This window comes from Ovis aries, chromosome 11, assembly GCF_016772045.2.
Source record: "Ovis aries strain OAR_USU_Benz2616 breed Rambouillet chromosome 11, ARS-UI_Ramb_v3.0, whole genome shotgun sequence".
Lineage (NCBI taxonomy): Eukaryota > Metazoa > Chordata > Mammalia > Artiodactyla > Bovidae > Ovis > Ovis aries.
In genome coordinates this window covers 23,150,897-23,171,557 of record NC_056064.1, presented here as the reverse complement: position 1 = coordinate 23,171,557, position 20,661 = coordinate 23,150,897, and the positions used below count along the sequence as shown (strand labels likewise).

Genomic DNA, 20,661 nt, shown 5'->3' with positions numbered 1-20,661 from the left:
CAGCTGCTGGGCTGGGCCTGCCCGCCCCGCCTCCCTCTCCTCCTCTGCCTCCTCCCCGCTCGGTCCGCGGTGCTCCGGAGCCCCCGCCCCTTCCCCCAACGCTGGGGGCGGGGGCCGAGGGCTGGGCGGGCCCTCCCCTCCCTTACCAGCCTGAGAGCCGGTGTAGGGTCGGGCTCCGCCGCCTCCGGCCCCTCCCGGAGAGCCCAGACCGGGTTCCTGTTTCTGCCCCGTTTCTCAAGGCGAAGGTGACTTGTTCCCCATTGCCCCGGCCCTCTCACACCAGCCCGTGGGTTCCCAGCTGTCGGGGGAAGCGACAAGGAGTTGGGCGCCGGGGTCTGGGGGAGGAGGGCCCCCGGAGTGTATGGTTCCCCGAGGAGTCAGCCGCAGGCCTGCCTCTTCTTATTTCCCCTTGGAGAGAAGGGGCTGGAGACTTGTAGAAGAAAAGGTTCAACAGCTTGGGATTTCCTTGCTGAACTTTTTCCCGCAAGGCAGGCTTCTGAAGGCTGCGCCACCGGAGGGATCCAGGACCTCAGAAAGCTGATTGTACTCTGGTTTGGCTTTGGCATGTGTGGGAGCATTTTTTTTTTTTTTTTTTAAATCAGAGAGAATGTCCAACTTGCAAGTTAAAGCCTCCAGCCACACTGGGAAAACATCGGGGAAGATTCTAGTGTCTCACCTCTCCTTGGTTAGTCAGGGGAGTTCGTTTAGGAATGGTAGTTCTGTTTCTGCAGGCTTACAGCCGAAGTTTGTGAAATTGATTTTCTTTGGCCATCTGAATTGGATTATTCGGGTTGTTTTCTCTCTCCTATCTGGAAAGTGGTAGTGGTTCTTCTCTGCACCCCCACCCCCACCCCCTCCCCACAGCTTACAAAGGCTGCTGAGGGTGAGTTATTCTGGAGTTAAACAGCTTTACATTTATTCAAAGTGATGAAGCAGTCTTAAACTTTGGAAAATACTGAAGCGGTATCTTAAACTTCAGGGTTTTGGTTTTTTTCTTTTTCAATTTTGTTACATCCATGGGTGTAAATACTGGAGCATGTGACCCCTGTTACGAGCTTGTTTGCGCTGGTGTTAACAGAACAATACTAGAATTTTCTATAGCTTTCCATTTTGAATACTCTGTAATCTCACGAAGTCCTGTTTCTTCCCTCACTGAACACAGTTCAGTGACTATTTACAGTTGACTCTCCCCTTGACAGCTAAAGGTAACTGATCAGAAAATTGATACTTGCTTATCTGTCATTCTGCAAGTTCCTGGAGCCTGGAGAGTGGTTTCTGCAGTCCAGTTTTCTTCTTGAGTGCCCCGGTCCTTGGTGTTTTGAGAGCATGTCACAATACTTCCATCATCCTCCAGGGAAAGCTCCCCTATGGAACTTTTTCCTTCTCATATTCCATCATCATAGTGGCAGTTAGTCTCAGTATTCTAATGATGACAGTCTGAGCAGTGTTTCCTTGAAATGGCTCTAACTGGCTGCTGTTAGAGAGTTAGTGAGCAGGAGTGGAGAGGAAGAGTGTGAAAGGAACTGCTTCCTGTTTGCTTCAACCAGAGGTATGCGATTGGGTAGTTGAAAGCCTCAAGAAGAGGATTGTCCTGGCCGAGTTCAGTGACTGGAGTTGCAAACTTTTTCTCCAGAGATATCCAGAACTGTGGATTGTTATATGCATACCCCTCATTTTCTCTGTCTTCCCCCATTAGTATTTTAAAAGGACTCAACCACCGCATTAAAAAATGTTAGAGGCAGAAGAGACCACGACGGAGCTGAGACCTCTATAGCAGAAAAAAAGTCCAATGCAGAACTGGTCAGAGATCTTTTATTCTGACAGTGATGAGGTAGTTTAGGGTCTTGTGGATCCAAGTATGATTTGGGTAAAAATCAAAAGAATATAATTTTTTCCCCCTTGTTTCCCTAACTCAAGTGTAGGTAGCTCCAGTATAAGTTTTTAGTTTTGCCAGATGCTGAACAAATATCTTAAACCTAGTAGAATTTCCATTTCTGCAGAAAGTTGCTTCCTTGTCCATCAGTATGAACACTTGGACGTGTAATTCTTGCTTTACTTTTAGTGACAGTTTTTTTCTTCTTCTTCCCCTTTATTCTTCCACCTTTTCCTCCCCAACACTCTCTCCAACATGGCAGAAAACATGAAGGAGCCCAGGCAGCGAAAAGATAACAGGCGCCCAGATCTGGAAATCTATAAGCCTGGTCTTTCCCGGCTAAGAAACAGACCTAAAATCAAGGAACCCTCTGGGAGTGACGAATTGAAGAATGAAGTTGTTAATGACAGAGATTCTTCTGCTGTTGGAAATTGTACCCAGCTCATGAAAGATGTCTGCAAAGACAACCCACAGCAAAATGGTCCTGTAGACTCAGAAAATATTCGGGCACAGGAGTCCTTTCCTGGGACTGTTGGACAAGAGGATCGAAGCCTAAGAATTATTAAGAGGACAAAGAAACCAGACATGCAGATCTATCAGCCAGGAAGGCGTTTGCAGACTGTTAACAAAGAAGCCACCAGCCGGGTGGAAGAGGAAGAAATCCTCAACCAGGTAGAGCAACTGAGGGTAGAGGAAGATGAGTGTAGGGGAAATGTGAAAGAGGAGGTGCTGAGCAAGCCAGACAGAGAGGAGGCTGAAAAGAGCTTAAGTGGTGACAGAGCAAGGGCTGCAAAGGGAGAAAAAGGAAAGAGGGTAGAAAAGGGGGAGGGGGTGAAGAAGGCGATCGAAGACTCGGCCCCGGGCAAGCCGGGTTCTGCCAAGCGTTATTCCCGCTCAGACAAACGCAGGAACCGCTACCGCACTTGCAGCACCAGCTCAGCCGGGAGCAACAACAGCGCCGAGGGGGCTGGCCTGACTGACAGTGGAAGTCGCCGCCGCCGCCAGGATCGGACCAAGGAGAGGCCTCGACTGAAGAAGCAGGTGTCTATGTCCTCAACCGACTCCTTGGATGAGGACAGAATTGATGAGCCCGATGGACCACGGAGGAACTCAGAGAGGAAGAAACATTCAGAAAGAAGCTGGTCTGGCCGAGGGGAGGGAGAGCAGAAAAGCAATGGTAAAGAAAATCGAGGTACTCTTCGAGTGACTTTCGATGCAGAAACCATGAACAAAGATTCCCCAGTGGTGAGGTCTGCCAGGGAAGAGGTGGATAGGTTAAAGCCAGACAAAGGCTCGAGCGGTGGGGGCAAAGGCTCTGAGAAGCAGGAGTCCAAAAACCTGAGACAGGAGCTTCGGGGTCGCGGCCGGGGCATTCTCATTCTCCCTGCCCACACCACTCTGTCGGTCAGTTCAGCCGGTTCTCCAGAGTCGACACCTTTGGGACCTCGGCTTTTATTTGGAACTGGTAGCAAGGGAACTCGGAGTTGGGGCCGGGGAGGCACCACTCGACGATTGTGGGACCCAAACAATCCTGAACAGAAACCCGCTCTAAAGAGCCAGACGCCGCAGCTACATTTCTTGGACACTGATGATGAAGTCAGCCCTACCTCTTGGGGTGACTCACGCCAGGCCCAAGCCTCTTACTATAAGTTTCAGAACTCCGACAACCCCTATTATTACCCCCGGGCACCAGGCCCTGCCTCCCAGTATCCTTACACAGGCTACAGCCCTCTGCAGTACCCGGTGGGCCCTACAAACGGTGTGTACCCAGCGCCTTACTACCCGGGCTTCCCAGCTCCATCAGGACAGTATGTGTGTAGCCCTCTCCCTGCCAGCACCATGAGTCCTGAGGAGGTGGAACAGCACGTGAGGAACATGCAGCAACAGGAACTGCACCGGCTCCTCCGGGTGGCTGACAACCAAGAACTGCAACTCAGCAACCTGCTCTCCAGGGACCGCATCAGTCCTGAGGGCCTGGAGAAGATGGCTCAGCTCAGGTAGGGGGGGGGAGAGTCCCATCCTGGCTGAAGGGGAGTAGGAATAAGCTGGAGGTGTATAGGGCCCCAAAGCTGAGGAAGGGAGAAGCCTTTCAGATAAACTCCCGGGTGTTACCTCCCTTTCACATTAATTTTTATAAGGGAAGGGAAGTTAGAAAAAGAACGGAGCAGAAAAAATTTGTTTCTAGTCCTAGAAATGATGGTGCTTCCCAGTTTTTAAGAAGAAAAAAATCTTTTAAGAGAGCATGGACTCTGGATATGGAAAAGGAAAGTGCCAAGAAATAAACAGCATGTACCCTGTTACTTTGGCTATTAAATTCAGGTAGAGGTATATGGGGAAGAACTACTTTCCTAGACAGCTTGTCTATAGAATGACATTCTGCTGTGCAGAATGGAAGCTAGAGTGAGAGCTATACCTGGTGGCATTTTGGATTTCCTGCCAAGGAAGGTGTGTGATTTGCAGGAACCTCAGGTCTTGGGTCTAGCCTCTCCTGTGGTATATTTGGAGCTAGAAGTTGCATGTATTTTATTCCAGAGCTGAACTGCTGCAGCTATATGAGCGCTGTATTCTATTAGATATTGAGTTCTCTGATAATCAGAATGTGGATCAGATCCTGTGGAAGAATGCTTTCTATCAGGTGATTGAGAAGTTCAGGCAGCTTCTCAAGGATCCGAATGTTGAGAACCCAGAACAGATTCGGAACAGACTTTTGGAGCTCTTGGATGAGGTAAACCATCATCTTTATGCCCTCAGGATAAAGGCTTCAGCATTGTTTAGTTGTGATGAGTTTTTACCACCCGAAATACTATGTTTTATAATAGAACTTTGACCACAGACTTTATGCTCTTTTCTTGAGTTTAGGCCTGCCCTACCTCTGTTGCTTCCTTGACACTGTAACTTAACTGACTGGTGGAGTTAGTTTTGAGCTTGGAAGCTTTCTGAATGTCTTACCTGGAGTGTGTGTTCATGTGTGTGTGTGTTTTTGACTGCACCTTGCAGCGTGTGGGATCTTAGTTCCCTGACCAGGGATCAAACCCATGCCCCCTGCATTGGAAGCTCAGTCTTAACCCCTGGACTGCCAGGCAAATCCTGTGTGTGTTTTCATGTCTTTAAAACCACGGAAAGGCTTATGCTATTAATTTGTCTTGGGTTTAGTTGGTGGCCACTAAATACTGCACATACCTCCCTTAACATCTGCTGGCTGAACAATAGCAGAACTGTGAAAGGGTTACTTGCCTCAGTTTCTGGGTAGAATGAATCAGAACAGGCTGATTTGGCTGATTTTTATTTTTTCTCTTTATAGGGTAGTGACTTCTTTGATAGTTTGCTTCAGAAGCTGCAGGTCACTTACAAGTTCAAACTGGAGGACTACATGGATGGTCTTGCCATTCGCAGCAAGCCATTACGAAAGACAGTAAGCCAGCTTCTTTATCTTAAATTTATTCGTTCACTTAGCATTTATTTAGTGTTAGTTCATTGGAAGGAGTGATGCTGAGGCTGAAACTCCAATACTTTGGCCACCTCATGCGAAGAGTTGACTTATTGGAAAAGACTCTGATGCTGGGAGGGATTGGGGGCAGGAGGAGAAGGGGATGACAGAGGATGAGATGGCTGGATGGCATCACCAACTCAATGTGTGTGAGTTTGGGTGAACTCCAGGAGTTGGTGATGGACAGGGAGGCCTGGCGTGCTGCGATTCATGGGGTCGCAAAGAGTCGGACACGACTGAGCGACTGAACTGAACTGAACTGAATGTGCTGGGTGTTGAGGATACAAGAATGAAAGATACAGCCCTGTGGGGGAACAGATGAGTTAAAGCAACAGTTATAATGTAACGTCATAAATACTGTAGTAGTGGTATGTATAGAGTGTAGAGGGCATTGGGTCTGCTGTAGACTGATGGGGCGTCAAAGAAGGTTTCTTAGCGACTGTCAGGTTGAGTTTTGAAACATGACTAGGAGTGGAAGGGGCAGTTTAGAAACAGGGCACAGTGAGAGGACCACACCTTGGGAAAGTAGAAGTCAGCATGCTGATGTCTGTAACGGATGTCTGTAACGTGGATTGGGCTGTTGGAGGAGGTAAAGTTAATGAAGTAGGAAGGGATGGATCATAAACTCTTATGGATCATGCTGAAGATTTTGGATTTTTTTTTCCTGAAAGGAGTGAGGAGCTATTGATTGGTTTTCAGCAAATGGATGGCATAGATATGTTCTTGGGGATCACTCAGCCATTAGATGAGTTTGGGCAAGGGTGGAGGTAGGAGAGTTGGGTGTGGGCGTGAACTGAGGTAGAGGAAGTGGAGGTTAAGAGGAGACAGATTGGAAGACTGCAGGGAGCAGCATAGAATTGCCGGCTGGTTCAGTGTGAATGTCGAGATTGGAGGCGTGAGGAGGAGTCCAGATCCTCCCCACATTTTGTGCCCTAGAAGAGAGGCTGGGAAGGAGGAGGTTAGTTCTGTTTTGAATCAGCTTGAGTAGAGGAGCTGGAAATGAACAAATGAATGTTTTAGTCTGTCTGGAGCTCTGAAAGAGCTGGAGTGGTGATAGAGATTCGGAAGTTGTCAATGACTTCCCTCGTGGCTTAGACGGTAAAGCGTCTGTCTACAATGTGGGAGACCTGGGTTCGATCCCTGGGTCGGGAAGATCCCCTGGAGAAGGAAATGGCAGTCCACTCCAGTACTATTGCTTGGAAAGTCCCATGGACAGAGGAGCGTGGTGGGCTATAGTCCATGGGGTCGCAAAGAGTCAGACACGACTGAGCGACTTCACGCACACACCACCTATAAAGTTGGGAAACTAGGAGAGCCAGCCTGAGAGCAGGGAGTCAGATTTTAGGGTGGTGGTGGGTAAAATGGTCAAGTGCTATAAAAACCCTCACATGTTACAATTGCTGAAAAGTATCGGTTGGGTTGGATCACCTTATCAGGAGTTATGTTACTTGGGGAGGATGGAAACCAGATGGAAGTGAATGAGAAGTAGGGTAGCAGATATAATGAGAGGGTACCCTAGGCTCTTCTTGTAAGAAGGCTGTGAAGGCAAGGAGGGAAGGGAAGTTAGTAGTTAAAAGACATAGTGCCAAGAGAAGTTTGCTTTTAAGCTTGGAGAAACTTTACGTAATTATATGTTGAGAGGAGAGGGCCAAGGAAGAGTAAGAGGTCAATTCATTAGAGAAACGAGTGTGATTTATGGAGCAGAGGCTTCCTTTTGCCTTTCTGCTCTTTCTTATCAGTTGCCATGCAGAAGCTGTATTACTAATCAACAAGTACTTGTTGAGTCCCTCCTCCGTACCAGGTGCCATTCTAGGCACACATAGTTCAGCCTGGAACAGGAACGCTGTGGTCCCAGCTCTCAGAGTTTACTTTGATTAGGGATGAGTACAGGTGTTGGATTAGTAACTGCAGGTGTAGCGACTTCTGCAAAGGGTGTTGTGGGGGTGTGCTATAGGTGTAAAGGGGCCTAGCGGATCATAGAAGCCTGAGGAAGTCATGGTTAAGCTAAGGCTGAAGACCCAAGATGTTAGCCAGGTGAAGTGTTAGTTGCTTAGTCTTGTCCGATTCTTTGCAACCCCATGGACTATAGCCCACCAGGCTCCTCTGCCCATGGAATTCTCCAGGCAAGAATGCTCAAGTGGGTAGCCATTCCCTTCTCCAAGGGATCATCCCAACCCAGGGATCGAACCCCACATCTCCTACATTGGCAGGCTGATTCTTTACTGCTGAGCCATCAGCGAAGCTCCTAACAGTATGTAGTAACAGCATATACATGTTACGAAGTGATGTTCCTTAAGAAGGTTTTTTGGTTGAGCTCATGTCTTAGGGTAGTTAAAGTTTTACTCTTGTCTTCTCTTTGAGGGGCAGATGCCAAGCCCACCAGTGAGAAAACATACATGTAGTATTCCCAGTCCCGGATGTTGTGGGTGTTTGGAAAAGGGTAACTTACTGTTTTAGGGAATTATTATTGTCCTGCAAAGGAGGTGGAGTGCAGTAACACAATACAGTTGTTTTAATAGTTTGAGGAGAGAAAGATGATGGAAAGATGCAAAGGAAAGAACAAACAACAGTTTTAGTACTCTACTTGTATATCACTGTGCCTGGCTTGGGGAATCATAGTCCCCCAACCAGGGATCATACCCAGGCCCGTAGCAGTGAATGTGCTAAGTCTTAATCACTGGACTGCCAGGGAAATCCCTGTATATCACTTTATAATTCATAAAGGATTCTTACACATTTTCCCTCCAGTTTCCCTGTGAGATAGGTATTTTTATATTCCGATGGAGAAGCTGAGTCCCAGAGACTTAGTTGAGGTTACTCAGCTACTACAAAGACAGGCAGAATATTTTTTCCATTTGACTGGACTTTGTTGAGGATTACTGGTCCCTTATTAATGTTGCTCTGTGATTTTGACCCTCTCCCTGTCCTTTGGGTTGACGTTAGAGTTTCTTGGGTAGATGCTGCTAACTGGTCGTTTCTCCTGAAGGTAAAATATGCCTTGATCAGTGCCCAGCGATGTATGATTTGCCAAGGAGATATTGCCAGGTATCGGGAGCAAGCCAACGACACGGCAAATTATGGGAAGGCACGCAGGTACTGTTGCCTCTTTGTTACTCCTCTTCCCTGTGTGGCTTTAACCTAGGCCCTGTTAAGCGCAGTGGCCCACCTGAGCTGCGTCCTGTATATACGTCCTGCAGGTGCTCCCGTAGGCCTCATGCTCTACCACTCGATGGTTACAGCTTAAGTAGTAAGAGCTATCAGGTGATAAATTGGGAAGGTGTTAATACAGAAACATTTTTTAAAAATTGTTTTTCTGTTCTAGTTGGTACCTGAAGGCCCAGCATATTGCTCCAAAGAATGGGCGCCCTTATAACCAGTTGGCTCTGCTGGCTGTGTATACGGTAAGAAATTTTGGATGGGGAAGTATTTTGCAGGTAATATGTAAGATATATGGATTTTGATTGCATCAGCTCCTGAAACTAGAACTCATCTGAACACCCAGCCCAAAGTGTACCCTGTTCTATCTGCCATCCTCCAACTCCTTTTGTTAACTGTTGCTTTCAGAGGTAAGTTGTGAGGGACTTTTCACTTCAGCTGAATCCACTTTCACTACACTTAAGTTCCCAGGGGAATGCTTATGCGCCAGTCAGACATTACTCTTTTGTTTTTGACCAAGGTTTTTGCTCTGAATCTAGTCTTGTTTCCCTTCCCTGGGTTGAACTAGGTTACTCATCTCTAGAAGGAAAGGAAGGCTCCCTGTATTTCTCCCCTTTAAAGTCCTCAACTAGCCCTAAGTACATCCTTCCTTCCTTTCCCCAGATCATCCCCTTATTCATCTGAGCTTTTCACCTTAGGAGTCTTTTTAGCAGAAACACAGTAAATGCCAAATCGTACCTCTCTGATCTTGCTGAACTCCTCTAAATGTGGCTCTCACAGTGAACCTTGGGATCTGACGGAGCCCCTAGTAAGGAAACTGACTTCAAGGGGGAGGGGCCAGTTGTAGGTACCAAAGGTTTAAATATAAGAAGCAGTTAACGTGTTCATTGGCAGGGAGAGTTTTCTTAATGCTGTAAAATTCATTGCCCACATAAACAGTGTTTGAATTGATATTTTTATCCTTTATTCCACAAAAATTAAAAATTTCTAACACTTTAATTATGGATTGACATTGTTAATAAGGAATGTGGTTTAAGGAAACACTTCTTGCGGAATCTATGGATTTCTCTCTCTACTTTCTACCTCTGTCCTATTCTCTTTTTGATATGTGTTGAGATTTTTTTTGCCCCTCTTTGTGGCTTTTTCTCTCCCCTTTAGTCTTATTTGTTAACTAGAAAATATATTTTAAAAATTTCCCCTCAATGGCTTTTAAAAAAATTGTGATAAAATTCATGTAAGAAAATTAACCATCAATTATGGTCTGTACCTAGGAGTGAGATTGCTGGTCAAATGGTAATTCTATGTTTCGCTTTTTGAGAATCTGCCAAGCTATTTTTTATAGTGATTGCAGCATTTTACATTTCTACCAGCAGTGTAGGAGACTTCCAGTTTCTTCATGTTCTTGCTGACATTTATTACTTTTCATTGCTTTGAATATGACCAGCCTAGTGGGTATGAAGTGATATCTCATTGTGGTTCCCTCCTCCCTACCTGGGGACTTTTTTTTTCTTCTTCTTCTTTACTATATTTTAAAAATTTTTTGGTCAGTTTTAGGTTTATAGAAAAATTGAACAGAAAGTACAGAGAGTTCCCGTCTACTTCTTCAACTCTTAGTTTTCCCTATTAATAACATCTTTCATTAGTATAGTACATTAGTTATAGTTAATGAGCCAGTACAGGTGCATTTATTAATACTAAAGTCTGCAGCTTACACTTGGGTTCACTTTTATTATTGTACACTCTGTGAGTTTGAACAACTGTATAGTGACATGTGTCTACCATTACAGGATCACAGAATGTTTTCACTGCCCTAAAAATAATACCCTGTGCTTTGCGGTTCACCTCTTTATCCCTCTGCCCTCCCCTAAGCCTCTGTCAGTCACTGATATTTTTAACTGTCTCTCTAGTTTTGACTTTTCCAGAATGTCGTATAATTAGAACCCTACTGTGTGTAGCCTTTTCATGTTGCCTTCTTTCATTTAGCACTTAGAGGGATTTTTGTGACTTGATAGCTCTTTTTGTTTATTGATGAGTAGTATTCCAGTGTATCGATGTACCGCAGTTTATCCATTCCCCTGTTGAAGGACATCTTGGTTATGTCCAGGTTTTGACTGTCAAATGCTGGAAGCATTTGTGTGTACGTTTTTTTGTGGACATAAGTTCTCAACTCATTTGGATAGCTACTTAGGAGTGTGATTGCTGGGTTGTGTGGTTAGGGTATATATAGTTTTGGAATAACCTGTCAAACTGTCTTCCAAAGTGGCTGTACCATTTGGCATTCCCATCTATTGCTGTGGATCCTTTTAAGCATTTGGTCTTGTCAGTGTTCTGGATTTTGCTCTTTCTAATAGTTCTGCAGAATCCTATTTGCGTTAGGCTTTGTTTTAACTTGCAGTTCCCTAATGACAGATGATGTACAGGATCTTTTCATATGCTTATTTGCTTTCTGTGTATTTTTGGTGAGATGTCTGTTTAGATGTTTTGCCCATTCTTAAATTGGATTCTTATTGTTGTTGTTCTTTTGACTGTGCTGAGTCTTAGTTGTGGCATGCAGAGTCTTCAGTCTTCCTTGTGGCAGTCAGAATATTTTAGTTGTGGCCTGTGGGATCTAATTCCCTGGCCAGGAATTGAACCTAAGCTTCCCTGCATTGGAAGCTTGCCATCTTAGCCACTGGACCACCAGGGAAGTCCCTATTGTTGAATTTTTAGAGCTCACATATTTTGGATACCAGTCCTTTATCAGATACGTGTTTTACAAATATTTTCTCTCAATCTGTAGTTTTTATTTTCTTAGTGTCTTTCACAGAGCAGAAGTTTTTAAAAATCAATGAAATCTAAGAACTTCATCAACTTTTTTTTATGGATTGTGCTTTCTGTGTTGTATCTGAGAAGGCATGGCTAAACACGTTACCTAGATTTTCTTCTCTGTCGTCTCCTAGGAGTTGTAGAGTTTTACATTTTGCATGTAAGTCTGTAGTCCATTTAGAGTGAATTTCTGTGAAAGGTGTAATGTCTGTGTATAGATTCATTGTTTTGCATGTGGGTGTCCAGTTTTTGACACCATTTGCTGAAAAGACTCTGCTTTCTCCTTTAAACTGCCTTTGCTCCTTTTTTCAGAAATCAACTGACTGTATTTGTGAAGGTGTTTTTCTGGGTTCTCTGTTTCGTTTCATTGATCTACTTGTTTATTCTCTGGCCAGTACCACACTATCTTGATTACTATGTGTGTGTGTGTGTGTTAGTTGCTTAGTCGTGTCCGACTCTGCAACCCCACAGACTGTGTAGCCCACCAGGCCCCTCTGTTCATGGGATTCTCCAGGCAAGAACACTGGAGTGGGTTGCCATTTCCTTCTCCAAAAGGAACTACAGAAAGAAAGAAAGTGAAGTCACCCAGTCGTGTCTGACTCTTTGAGACCCCCATGGACTGTAGCCTACCAGGCTCCTCCATCCCTGGAATTTTCCAGGAAAGAATATTGGAGTAGGTTGCCATTGCTAACTTTATAGCAAATCTGGAAGTCGGGTAGTGTCAGTATTGTGTAGGCTATCCTGGATGTTTCTGGTTTTTTTTTTTGCCTTTTCACGTAAACTTTGCAGTCAGTTTGTGTGAAGTGGTAGCTCACTTTTGATTTGCACTTCCCTGATGTTTAATGATATTTAGCATCTTTTCATATGCTTATTAGTCTGTTCAAGTCCTTTACCCATTTTGTTAAAACCAAGAAAATAAAAAAAAATTCTTTTAACTTATTTAATTTTTAATTGACGGATAGTTGCTGTACAGAGTTTTGTTTACTGTCAAACCTCAGCAAAAAATTTTTTCAACTGTAATCACACAGAAAGCAAAATTTGCCATCTTTAAAAGTGTGATGTTTCAGTAGTATTGAGTACATTCACGTTGTTGTGCAGTTAATCTCCAGAACTCTTCATCTTACAGAACTGAAACTCTCTTCCCATTAAACAGCAACTCTCTGTTCTCCCCTCCCTCTGGCCATTGGTAACCACCTTTCTTCTTTCTGTCTCTGTGAATTTGTGTACTCTCAGTTCAGTTCAGTCGCTCAGTCGTCTCCGACTCTTTGCGACCCCATGAGTCGCAGCACGCCAGGCCTCCCTGTCCATCACCATCTCCTGGAGTTCACTCAGACTCACGTCCATTGAGTCCATGATGCCATCCAGCCATCTCATCCTTGTGTACTCTAGTTACTGAATATACATGGAATCAAGAAGTATCTGTCTTTTTGTGACCTGCTTATTTCACTTAGCATTAAATCCTCAAGGTTCATCCGTGTTACAGCTCATGTCAGTTTTCTCCTTAAGGCTGAGTAATATTCAGTTGTGTATATACCATATTTTGTTTTTCATTTCATTCTTCAGTGGACATGTCTACCTTTGACCATTGTGAATATACCACTATGAATATGAGTGTACAAATACCTCTTCAAGACCCTGCTTTCGATTCTTTTGGGCATATACTCAGAAGTGGAGATGTTGGATCATGTGGTAATCTGGCAATAGCATTTTCAGTTTTCTGACGAATCACCGTGCCAACAGCTGTACCATTTTACAGTCCCACAAGGATTCCAGTTTATCTCCGTCCTTGCTAAAGCACACTACTTTTTGGTGTGTGTGTGTGTGTGTGTTTGAATAGTAGCCAACCTAATTGCCTTCAAAGCTGTATGGCATTGTGGTTTTGACTTGCATTTCCCTAATGAGTACTGGTTTTTTTATGTTCTTGTTGGCCATCTGTGTATCTTTGGAGAAAAGTGTATTCAAATCCTTTGCATATTTTTAAACTGAGTTGTCTTTTATCGTTGAGATGTAGCAGTTCTTTATATAGTCTAACCTTAATCAGATAGGTGATTTATAAATATTTTCTCCCATTTTATGGGTTGTCTTCTCACTCTCTTGATAGTGGCCTTTCAACAAAGTTTTTAATTTTGATAAAGTGTGGTTTATCTATTTTTACTTTTGTTGCTTGTTTTTTGATGTCATAGCTAAGAAATGCTTAACCAAATTAAAAGTTAAGGTTTCTTATTTATTTATTTAGATGAAAATACAGAAATCTTTTTTTTTTTTTAATAGTTTTAATTGCTCTGTTTAGGTCACTGATCCATTTTTGGTTAATTTATGGTATGAAGTAAGGGTCTAATTTATTCTTTTGCATGGCTGTCTTTTCGTGGCTAATTCCCCTAACATCATTTGTTGAGATTATTCTTTCCCCATTAAATAGTCTTAATATTTTAAAAAGTCAGTTGATATATGATAAAATTACTTCTGGACTCTCAATTCTCTCTCCTGTGCGAGTACTATGTTGTTTTAATTACTGCAGCTTTGTGGTAAGTTTTTAGGTTGGGGTATGTGAGTCTTCTGACTTTGTTCTTTTTCAACATTGGTTGGTTGTCTGGGATTTTTTGGAATGCCGTATAGATTTTAGGATCGACTTTTTCTTTTCTGCCAAAAGAGTCAACTGTGATTTTGATAAGGATTGTGTTGACTCTTTAGAGGGCTTTGAGGTCTGTTTATATCCTAACAGTACTAAGTCTTTTGTTGCGAAAACACAGGATATTTTCCGTTTATTTAGGTCTTCTTTGATTTCTTTCAGAAATGTTTGTCATTTTCAGTTTGAAAGTTTTGCATTTCCTTGGTTAAATTTATTCCTAGGCTATAAATAAGGTATGTTGTTCTTTTTGATGCTATTATGAATTATTTCCTAATTTTCCAGATTGTTCATTACTAATATATATAAATACAACTGATTTTTGAGTATAAATCTTGTGTCTTCCCTCAGTGGTTTGTTGCCACACAAACTAAATTGCTATGTGTTTTTTTTTTTTTTTGCTGTTTTTTCATGGACTTCTGACCTAAGTTAGTACTCTTTGCAAGTTCTTTTCTTCTGTCCCTCTTTTTCTTTCTCTGTCTTAACCCAATTGTCTTTTAATATCACTTTCTCAACTTTTCTATAACGTTTCCTTCAGTGGATCCCAAGTATTTGCTGAGAACATGCTGTGCAGTGTTTTGCTAGGTAATTTGATATGGTTTCTGTCCTGAAAAAAAACATTGAGACAAGTGTGTACAGACAACAATACAAATTGCACTTGATAGGATATGATGCAATTGATTGTTGGAGACATAATTTTCTATGCCGCTAAGAAAGAAAAACGTGAGCTAAAGTAAGATGATGGTAGATATTGATTGTGAGTTGTATCTTGACTTCAGAGATGTTAAAATATGAAAAAAATCATTGTCGGACTGATCAATTACTGTAAAATCAAGGGAGTGGCATAATTAGAATAACATACAAGACAGCTTCCACTTAACTGACTGAAACCATGTACCATATGTTCCTTTAAATGTATAATTCTGTGAATTTTATTCTTTTCAGGAGCTATATATGTTGGTGAATATCTTCATTTTACAGATAAGGAAATTTTTCTCGGTTGACTTTCTTAGGCTTATACATAATAGGTGGCAGGACCAAATTCACGCTCAGGCAGTTGAGCTTAGAATAAGGTGGGACTTTTTAAAGAGTAAGTAGGTGCTGGGGAGAGAAGGAAGTAGTAGTCTAGGTACATTTTGAGACAGGGAAAGGGTAAAGACATATATGATAGAAAGATAGAAAGGCTTTTGATTTTCTTTCCTTCTAATGCTCTCCCTTTGATTTCCTTATTAATGGGTTGTACAGTTGGACTTGAAGTGTTTATTTGCTGAATGCATTGAGTAATAGTTTCCTTTTCTCAGTAGAGTCAATAGTGCAAACGTGAACTTAGGAGCCAGGGAGGCCTTGGTTCAAATACTAGCTTATCAGAGATTTGGCTTTGAGACCTTATTGACCAAGTTACATAATAATCTTCCGGAGCTCCTGTCTCTCATCATTAAAATGGGAATAATAATGTCTACGGGGCAGTTTCCTTGGGTTTCCTTGGGCAGTTTTTCTTATTTCCTTCAGAAACAGAAATACTGTTTCTGAAGTGCTCATCATTTGCCTCACAGTTAGGCTTAATCAGTGATATTGCCATTGTTATTTATAATTTAAATATAATAATGACTAGTACAGGCTGACCGTTTTCTTTCTCTAAAGAGAAAATGTAATTGCTTCCCTATTTTGTGAGGCTTTTTACTCTTCTCCCCCGCTTCTGAGTGTGTGGCTTTGAGAGTACCTCTGCATGTTAGACATGGTCCTGGGTGAGAGGAGAGCTCTGCTGTTAGCACCATGGTTTCTCCTATGGGTAGCCTTCTCATTTTCTTGTTGGAATTCCTTACAGCTTGGGAGGGATGGTAGGGTTTCCTGGGTTGGCTGACTCAGGCTGGAGTCTGTCAGAGAACTGGTTGACTCAGTGTCTCTGACCTCTTTCTGCAGAGGAGGAAGCTGGATGCTGTCTATTATTATATGCGCAGTTTAGCTGCCAGCAACCCTATCCTGACTGCCAAGGAGAGTCTCATGAGCTTGTTTGAAGAGACCAAACGGAAGGTGAGTAGGGATGCAGGCAAAATCATTTCTTCCTAGAAGAATGCATTTCTGTTACTATCTCTGTGTCCTTTAGGAAATGACTAATACTGTCCTCAAGGGGTGCCATTGGTCTGTGCTATAGAGTCAGTCTCTGTGCAGAACCAAACTCATTTTTAGGAGAGCACTCCAGGGCCCTTGGGTGTACGTGTTCCACAGCATCTGGTTTACAAAATAAGTAACTTTTATGAGACAAAACAGATGATACTTTGTACTTTGGAACTATGGCTAAGTCTTTACTTTTTACAGTTCTTAGCAAACAAGCTCAGGTGAGATGAGCACTTCTCTTTATTGGCTGAATACCAGGAGAGTCTGAGCTTACATGTTTGTATGTCTTACAGGCGGAACAGATGGAAAAGAAGCAACACGAAGAACTGGAGCTGAGCCCTGACCAGTGGCGGAAAGGGAAGAAATCCACTTTCCGGCATGTAGGAGACGACACCACTCGCCTGGAGATCTGGATTCATCCATCCCATCCCCGGTCCTCCCAGGGCACCGAGTCTGGGAAGGATTCTGAGCAGGAGAATGGGCTGGGCAGCCTGAGCCCCAGCGATGTAAGTTCCTGGAAGCGATGTCATGAGCACGACTAGCTGAGTAGGCGTGAGAGTCTGGTGCATGCCACCATGGAGCACTGCGCAGACGTTTCCCATTCATCTCAGGGAATCAGACCACTTCAGGCTCCCTGATGTTCTATACACGTCCTCCACCTACATTTCCTTTATCTTTACTATGCGCTTCCCTCTTTAACCACTGTGTGGCACCATAGAATTTAGTAAAAGTTTTTCTAGATGAAGATGAATTTAGGATTAACAGTTTTTTGCTGCCCTGGGTTCATAGTCATCAATATGATGCTTTAGGATTCTGGGTGGGATTTTTGAAACTAGGGAGAAGGCACAGTAGTTGGTAAATTGAGAATGGCGGGTTTATCGTGCCCTGAGAGCAAAATTTATACAGTGGATGGCGAGATGAGCTGGGACCAGGTGTTGAAAGGTCATACAATAAGTAGACTTTGGCCTTTTACCCAGAAAGTCATAGGGAGCCATTGAGTGCTTTAAATAGGGAAATGTCAGGTGTGCATTTTAGAAATAGAACTCTGGATGTTTTGTGGAAAGTTTGGAGAAGAGTAAAACTAGAAATAAGGAGAGCAGGAGTGGGCAAAAGTAATCCAAGTGAGATGTGAGAAGGAACTGAACCAGGAAATGGCTTTGTAGATGGGGAAAAGTGAAGAGTATATTAATGAGGTTGAATCCAAAGGGCTTAATTGGGCATGGGAGCTGAGGGAAGTAGCACTTAGGTTTCTGACTTGAGAACTGGGTGAACTGGTCCAGTCCCTGAGATGGAGGATAAAGGTGGAATTGGTTTTAGGAAAAATATGATGAGTTTAGTTTTGGACATGTTGGAATTTCTGTAGGACACTGACGTGCAGATACTTAGAGATTAGCAAATATTTGAAACGCGAGAGTGATCTGGGCCAGAGGTGAAGATACTTGAAAGCATCCTCTTATAGATGATACTGAAGGTCATGAGAGAGAGTTGATTCAGCTACTCGAGGAAGGGACATAATGATAAATAGGTTGAAGACCTATGAAAGAAAGGAGGTAGATGGCAGGGAAATGTCCTTGCAAATGATGAGAAAGGAGTAGGATCCAGAGCACAGGTGAAGTGGATAGAGGAAAAAAGAGATGAGAGCTCCCTCTTGTGCTTGAGGGAAAAGAGGAATGAATAATTGGGGGTGCAGGTAAGATCGTGAGTATCGTCGGAGGAAGGTGAAGGAGGGCCTTTTCATGTTGTCTATTTCCTCTTTGAAGTTGGAGGCTTGGTTGTCTGCTAAGAATGAGTCAAAGGTGGCGGGATAGGAGGACTCATCCTTCAGGGTTTAATTTAAAATTCCCATTTATCTTGCTCTGTCTTTAGCCTTCAGCTCTTTTCTGAATGACTTGGGAAGAAGTCATTGCTTATAAATGAAACTACCAGCTTCCTGTGTGCTATGGTGTGCATGGGGCCCCAGGACGTGAGGGTGCTTCAGAGGGGTTGCTACTGTGGCAGAATCCTCACTGCTACCACTTCTAGTTTGGATGTTACCACCTCAGACCGGAAGTCTACTTGAACGGGAGACAGATTGTTCTATGGGATTAGCTCCACTGTGTGTCTTTAAAATGAAAGTAACAATGACAATTTGATAAAGTAATTTATGGCATTTTTTAGGGAGTATCCCTCATTAAAGTTATAATTAATGTTTTGTAGATCTCTGTCTTCCATTAGGTGTTTTATTTATTTTTTTAAGTAATATGTTTATAAGTTCATATTTTTATTTTTTTCACTATAATTTTATTTCAGAAAGTACAATAATTCTTATAAAAATATATGAACATAAAATCAGTTTATCATAATTTTGAAATTAGTATTTTTGAAATTCTCAGTTATAAATCCATGATACTTATAAGTTTGGTAGTTTGCAAGGGTCTCAGAGTTGCCATGAGTATCAAGGACCCATCTATGACAACTGACCTTTCGTAAAGAACTTATGATCTAGTTGGTTGTAAAAACAAGAGGCATAAGCATGAAAAAGAAAAAGAGGATTGTAAGTCAAGGGGGAAGAAGCTAATGTGTGTTGCTTATATCAAGAATTTACCGTTTGACATCATTTAATTTAGTATTAATATGCCCATTTTTTAAGTTATTAAACACATTTTGAATATAATAGTAATTCTAATGACCATGTAGTTGCTTACAAGTATCTACCTGCTAAACCAATTGTGTTTTTTAATTTGGGGGGGTTGTTTTTTTAAGACTTACTGAGTGGCATAGAGTTATCCACAATGCATGGGTCATCTCTTGAGTACCCAATGAAAAGGTAAATGCTGAAAGTGTTAGTCACTCAGTTGTATGGCAACTCTGTGGACTGTAGCCTGCTAGACTCCTCTGTCCATGGAATTCTCCAGGCAAGAATACTGGAGTGGGTTGCCATGCTCTTCTCTATATATCTGATATTGTGCTGGGCTTCGGAGATGTAAAGAGGATGAAAGCATTATTCTCTCCCAGGGAATATGTGGTATAATATAGAAATTTGAGCAATGAATTAAAAGAAGTAATATGTGTATTCTCAGGCAGGATGGAGTAGGGGAAACTGCCAGAAAAGAACTCTTAGAATATCAGCAGTACTTGCACTGAGAATTAGCCAAGAATAGGTGTTCCCTCATAGGCAGGTGACAAGGGTCGGGGTGGTATTAGTCATGTGAGCAAATTTGAATTTGGTGTGGCTGCTGTGGAGGGCTGAGGGAAGATGAAGGAGGGGCCGTAGATCAAATCACTTGGCCCCTTTGGGATTTTGTTATTAATGAAACCTGTAAAGAAATAATATTGGTAATGGTGACAGAGAAATTTAGGGCTTCAAGAATAGTAAATAGACCTAAGAAAAATAAAAAGTTTAATATTCAGAAGCATTTTAAATACATAAATATTCCATGTATTAAGCTTCTATAAAAAATCAAACTAACCATTCTGTGTACATGGGGGGAAAAAAAGAGGTACTTTGTGAGTAGAAACTAACTGTAGTGAAAGGAAATTTGTTTTAGAAGCTAAAGGTCCAGCTTCTAACTTAACAAATTATGAGAATCTTATTTGTGTGAATAACCCAGGCTGTTGAAAAAGAATGTTCCTGGTTTTCCTATAAATGGGAGCAAGATGTTCTACCTGAAAATATATAAAAAGCATATATTGACTACTTGCTTTGAATATTTGACTTGAAGGAAAACCCCATCATTAGTTGTGTCTACCTCTTTGATAGCAACATGTCTGAGAATCTTACCTACCTTCCCTGGGAAAGTAAAGGAATAGCCTGATCATTCATCTGATCACAGAATTGTAAAGTGTTCTAGAAAAATCAGTTGTCTTAAAGTTTCAAATAATTCTATCAGCTTGTTCTATAAGGCTTAAAGTCATCTCAAAAATATATGATATTCAAAATCTATGAAGAAGAATTACTAGAGGCCTTTGGTAACAAACGTCAGGATCCCACAATCCTGAAGTCCAGGCTATTCGTTATTTTTATTTTTTTATTAAATTATTTTTTTAATTATAGTATAGTTGACTTACAATGCCATATTTGTTTCTGGTGTACAGCAGAGTGATTCGGTTATACATTTTATATATATATTCTTTTTCATATTCTTTTCCATTATGGTTTCTTATAGGATATTTAATACAGTTCCCTGTGTTATACAGTTAGATCTTGTTATTTGTCCATTCTATAACCATTTGAATTTGCTGCCTCTAAACTCTCCATCCATCCCTCCCTCACCCCATTCCTCCCTTGGCAACCACAACCGAGTTTGTTTCTATTTCATAGTTAAGTTCATTTGTGTCCTATTTTAAATTCCACATGTGAGTGACATCATACATTATTTGTCTTTCTCTTTCTGACTCATCTCACTTAGTATGGTAAGTTCTAGGTCCATGCGTGTTGCTGCAATGGCATTATTTCCTTGCTTTTTATGGCTGAGTGCTATTCCCTCACACACACACACACACACACACACACACACACACACACACTCATATCTTCTTTATCCATTCATCTGTCAGCGGACTTTTAGGCTGTTTCCATGTCTTGCTATTGTAAACAGGGCTGCTGTGAACATTGGGTTG

General features: G+C 42.3%; 1 protein-coding gene across 3 annotated transcripts in view; it reads left to right on the top strand.

The window, feature by feature from the left end:
• The window catches only part of SMG6 (SMG6 nonsense mediated mRNA decay factor), a 201,269-nt gene that overhangs the window by 199 nt on the left and 180,409 nt on the right, over window positions 1-20,661 (top strand). For 2 of the 3 annotated variants that reach the window (XM_015098571.4, XM_042255500.2), the window contains exons 2-8: window positions 2,136-3,870; window positions 4,406-4,598; window positions 5,175-5,285; window positions 8,347-8,453; window positions 8,683-8,761; window positions 15,868-15,978; window positions 16,356-16,568. In XM_015098571.4, coding sequence (XP_014954057.2) covers window positions 2,136-3,870; window positions 4,406-4,598; window positions 5,175-5,285; window positions 8,347-8,453; window positions 8,683-8,761; window positions 15,868-15,978; window positions 16,356-16,568 — 2,549 coding nt within the window. Of the gene's footprint in view, window positions 1-147; window positions 246-2,135; window positions 3,871-4,405; window positions 4,599-5,174; window positions 5,286-8,346; window positions 8,454-8,682; window positions 8,762-15,867; window positions 15,979-16,355; window positions 16,569-20,661 lie in introns of those variants that run through there. The other variant, XM_012185470.4, reaches the window with a different exon arrangement.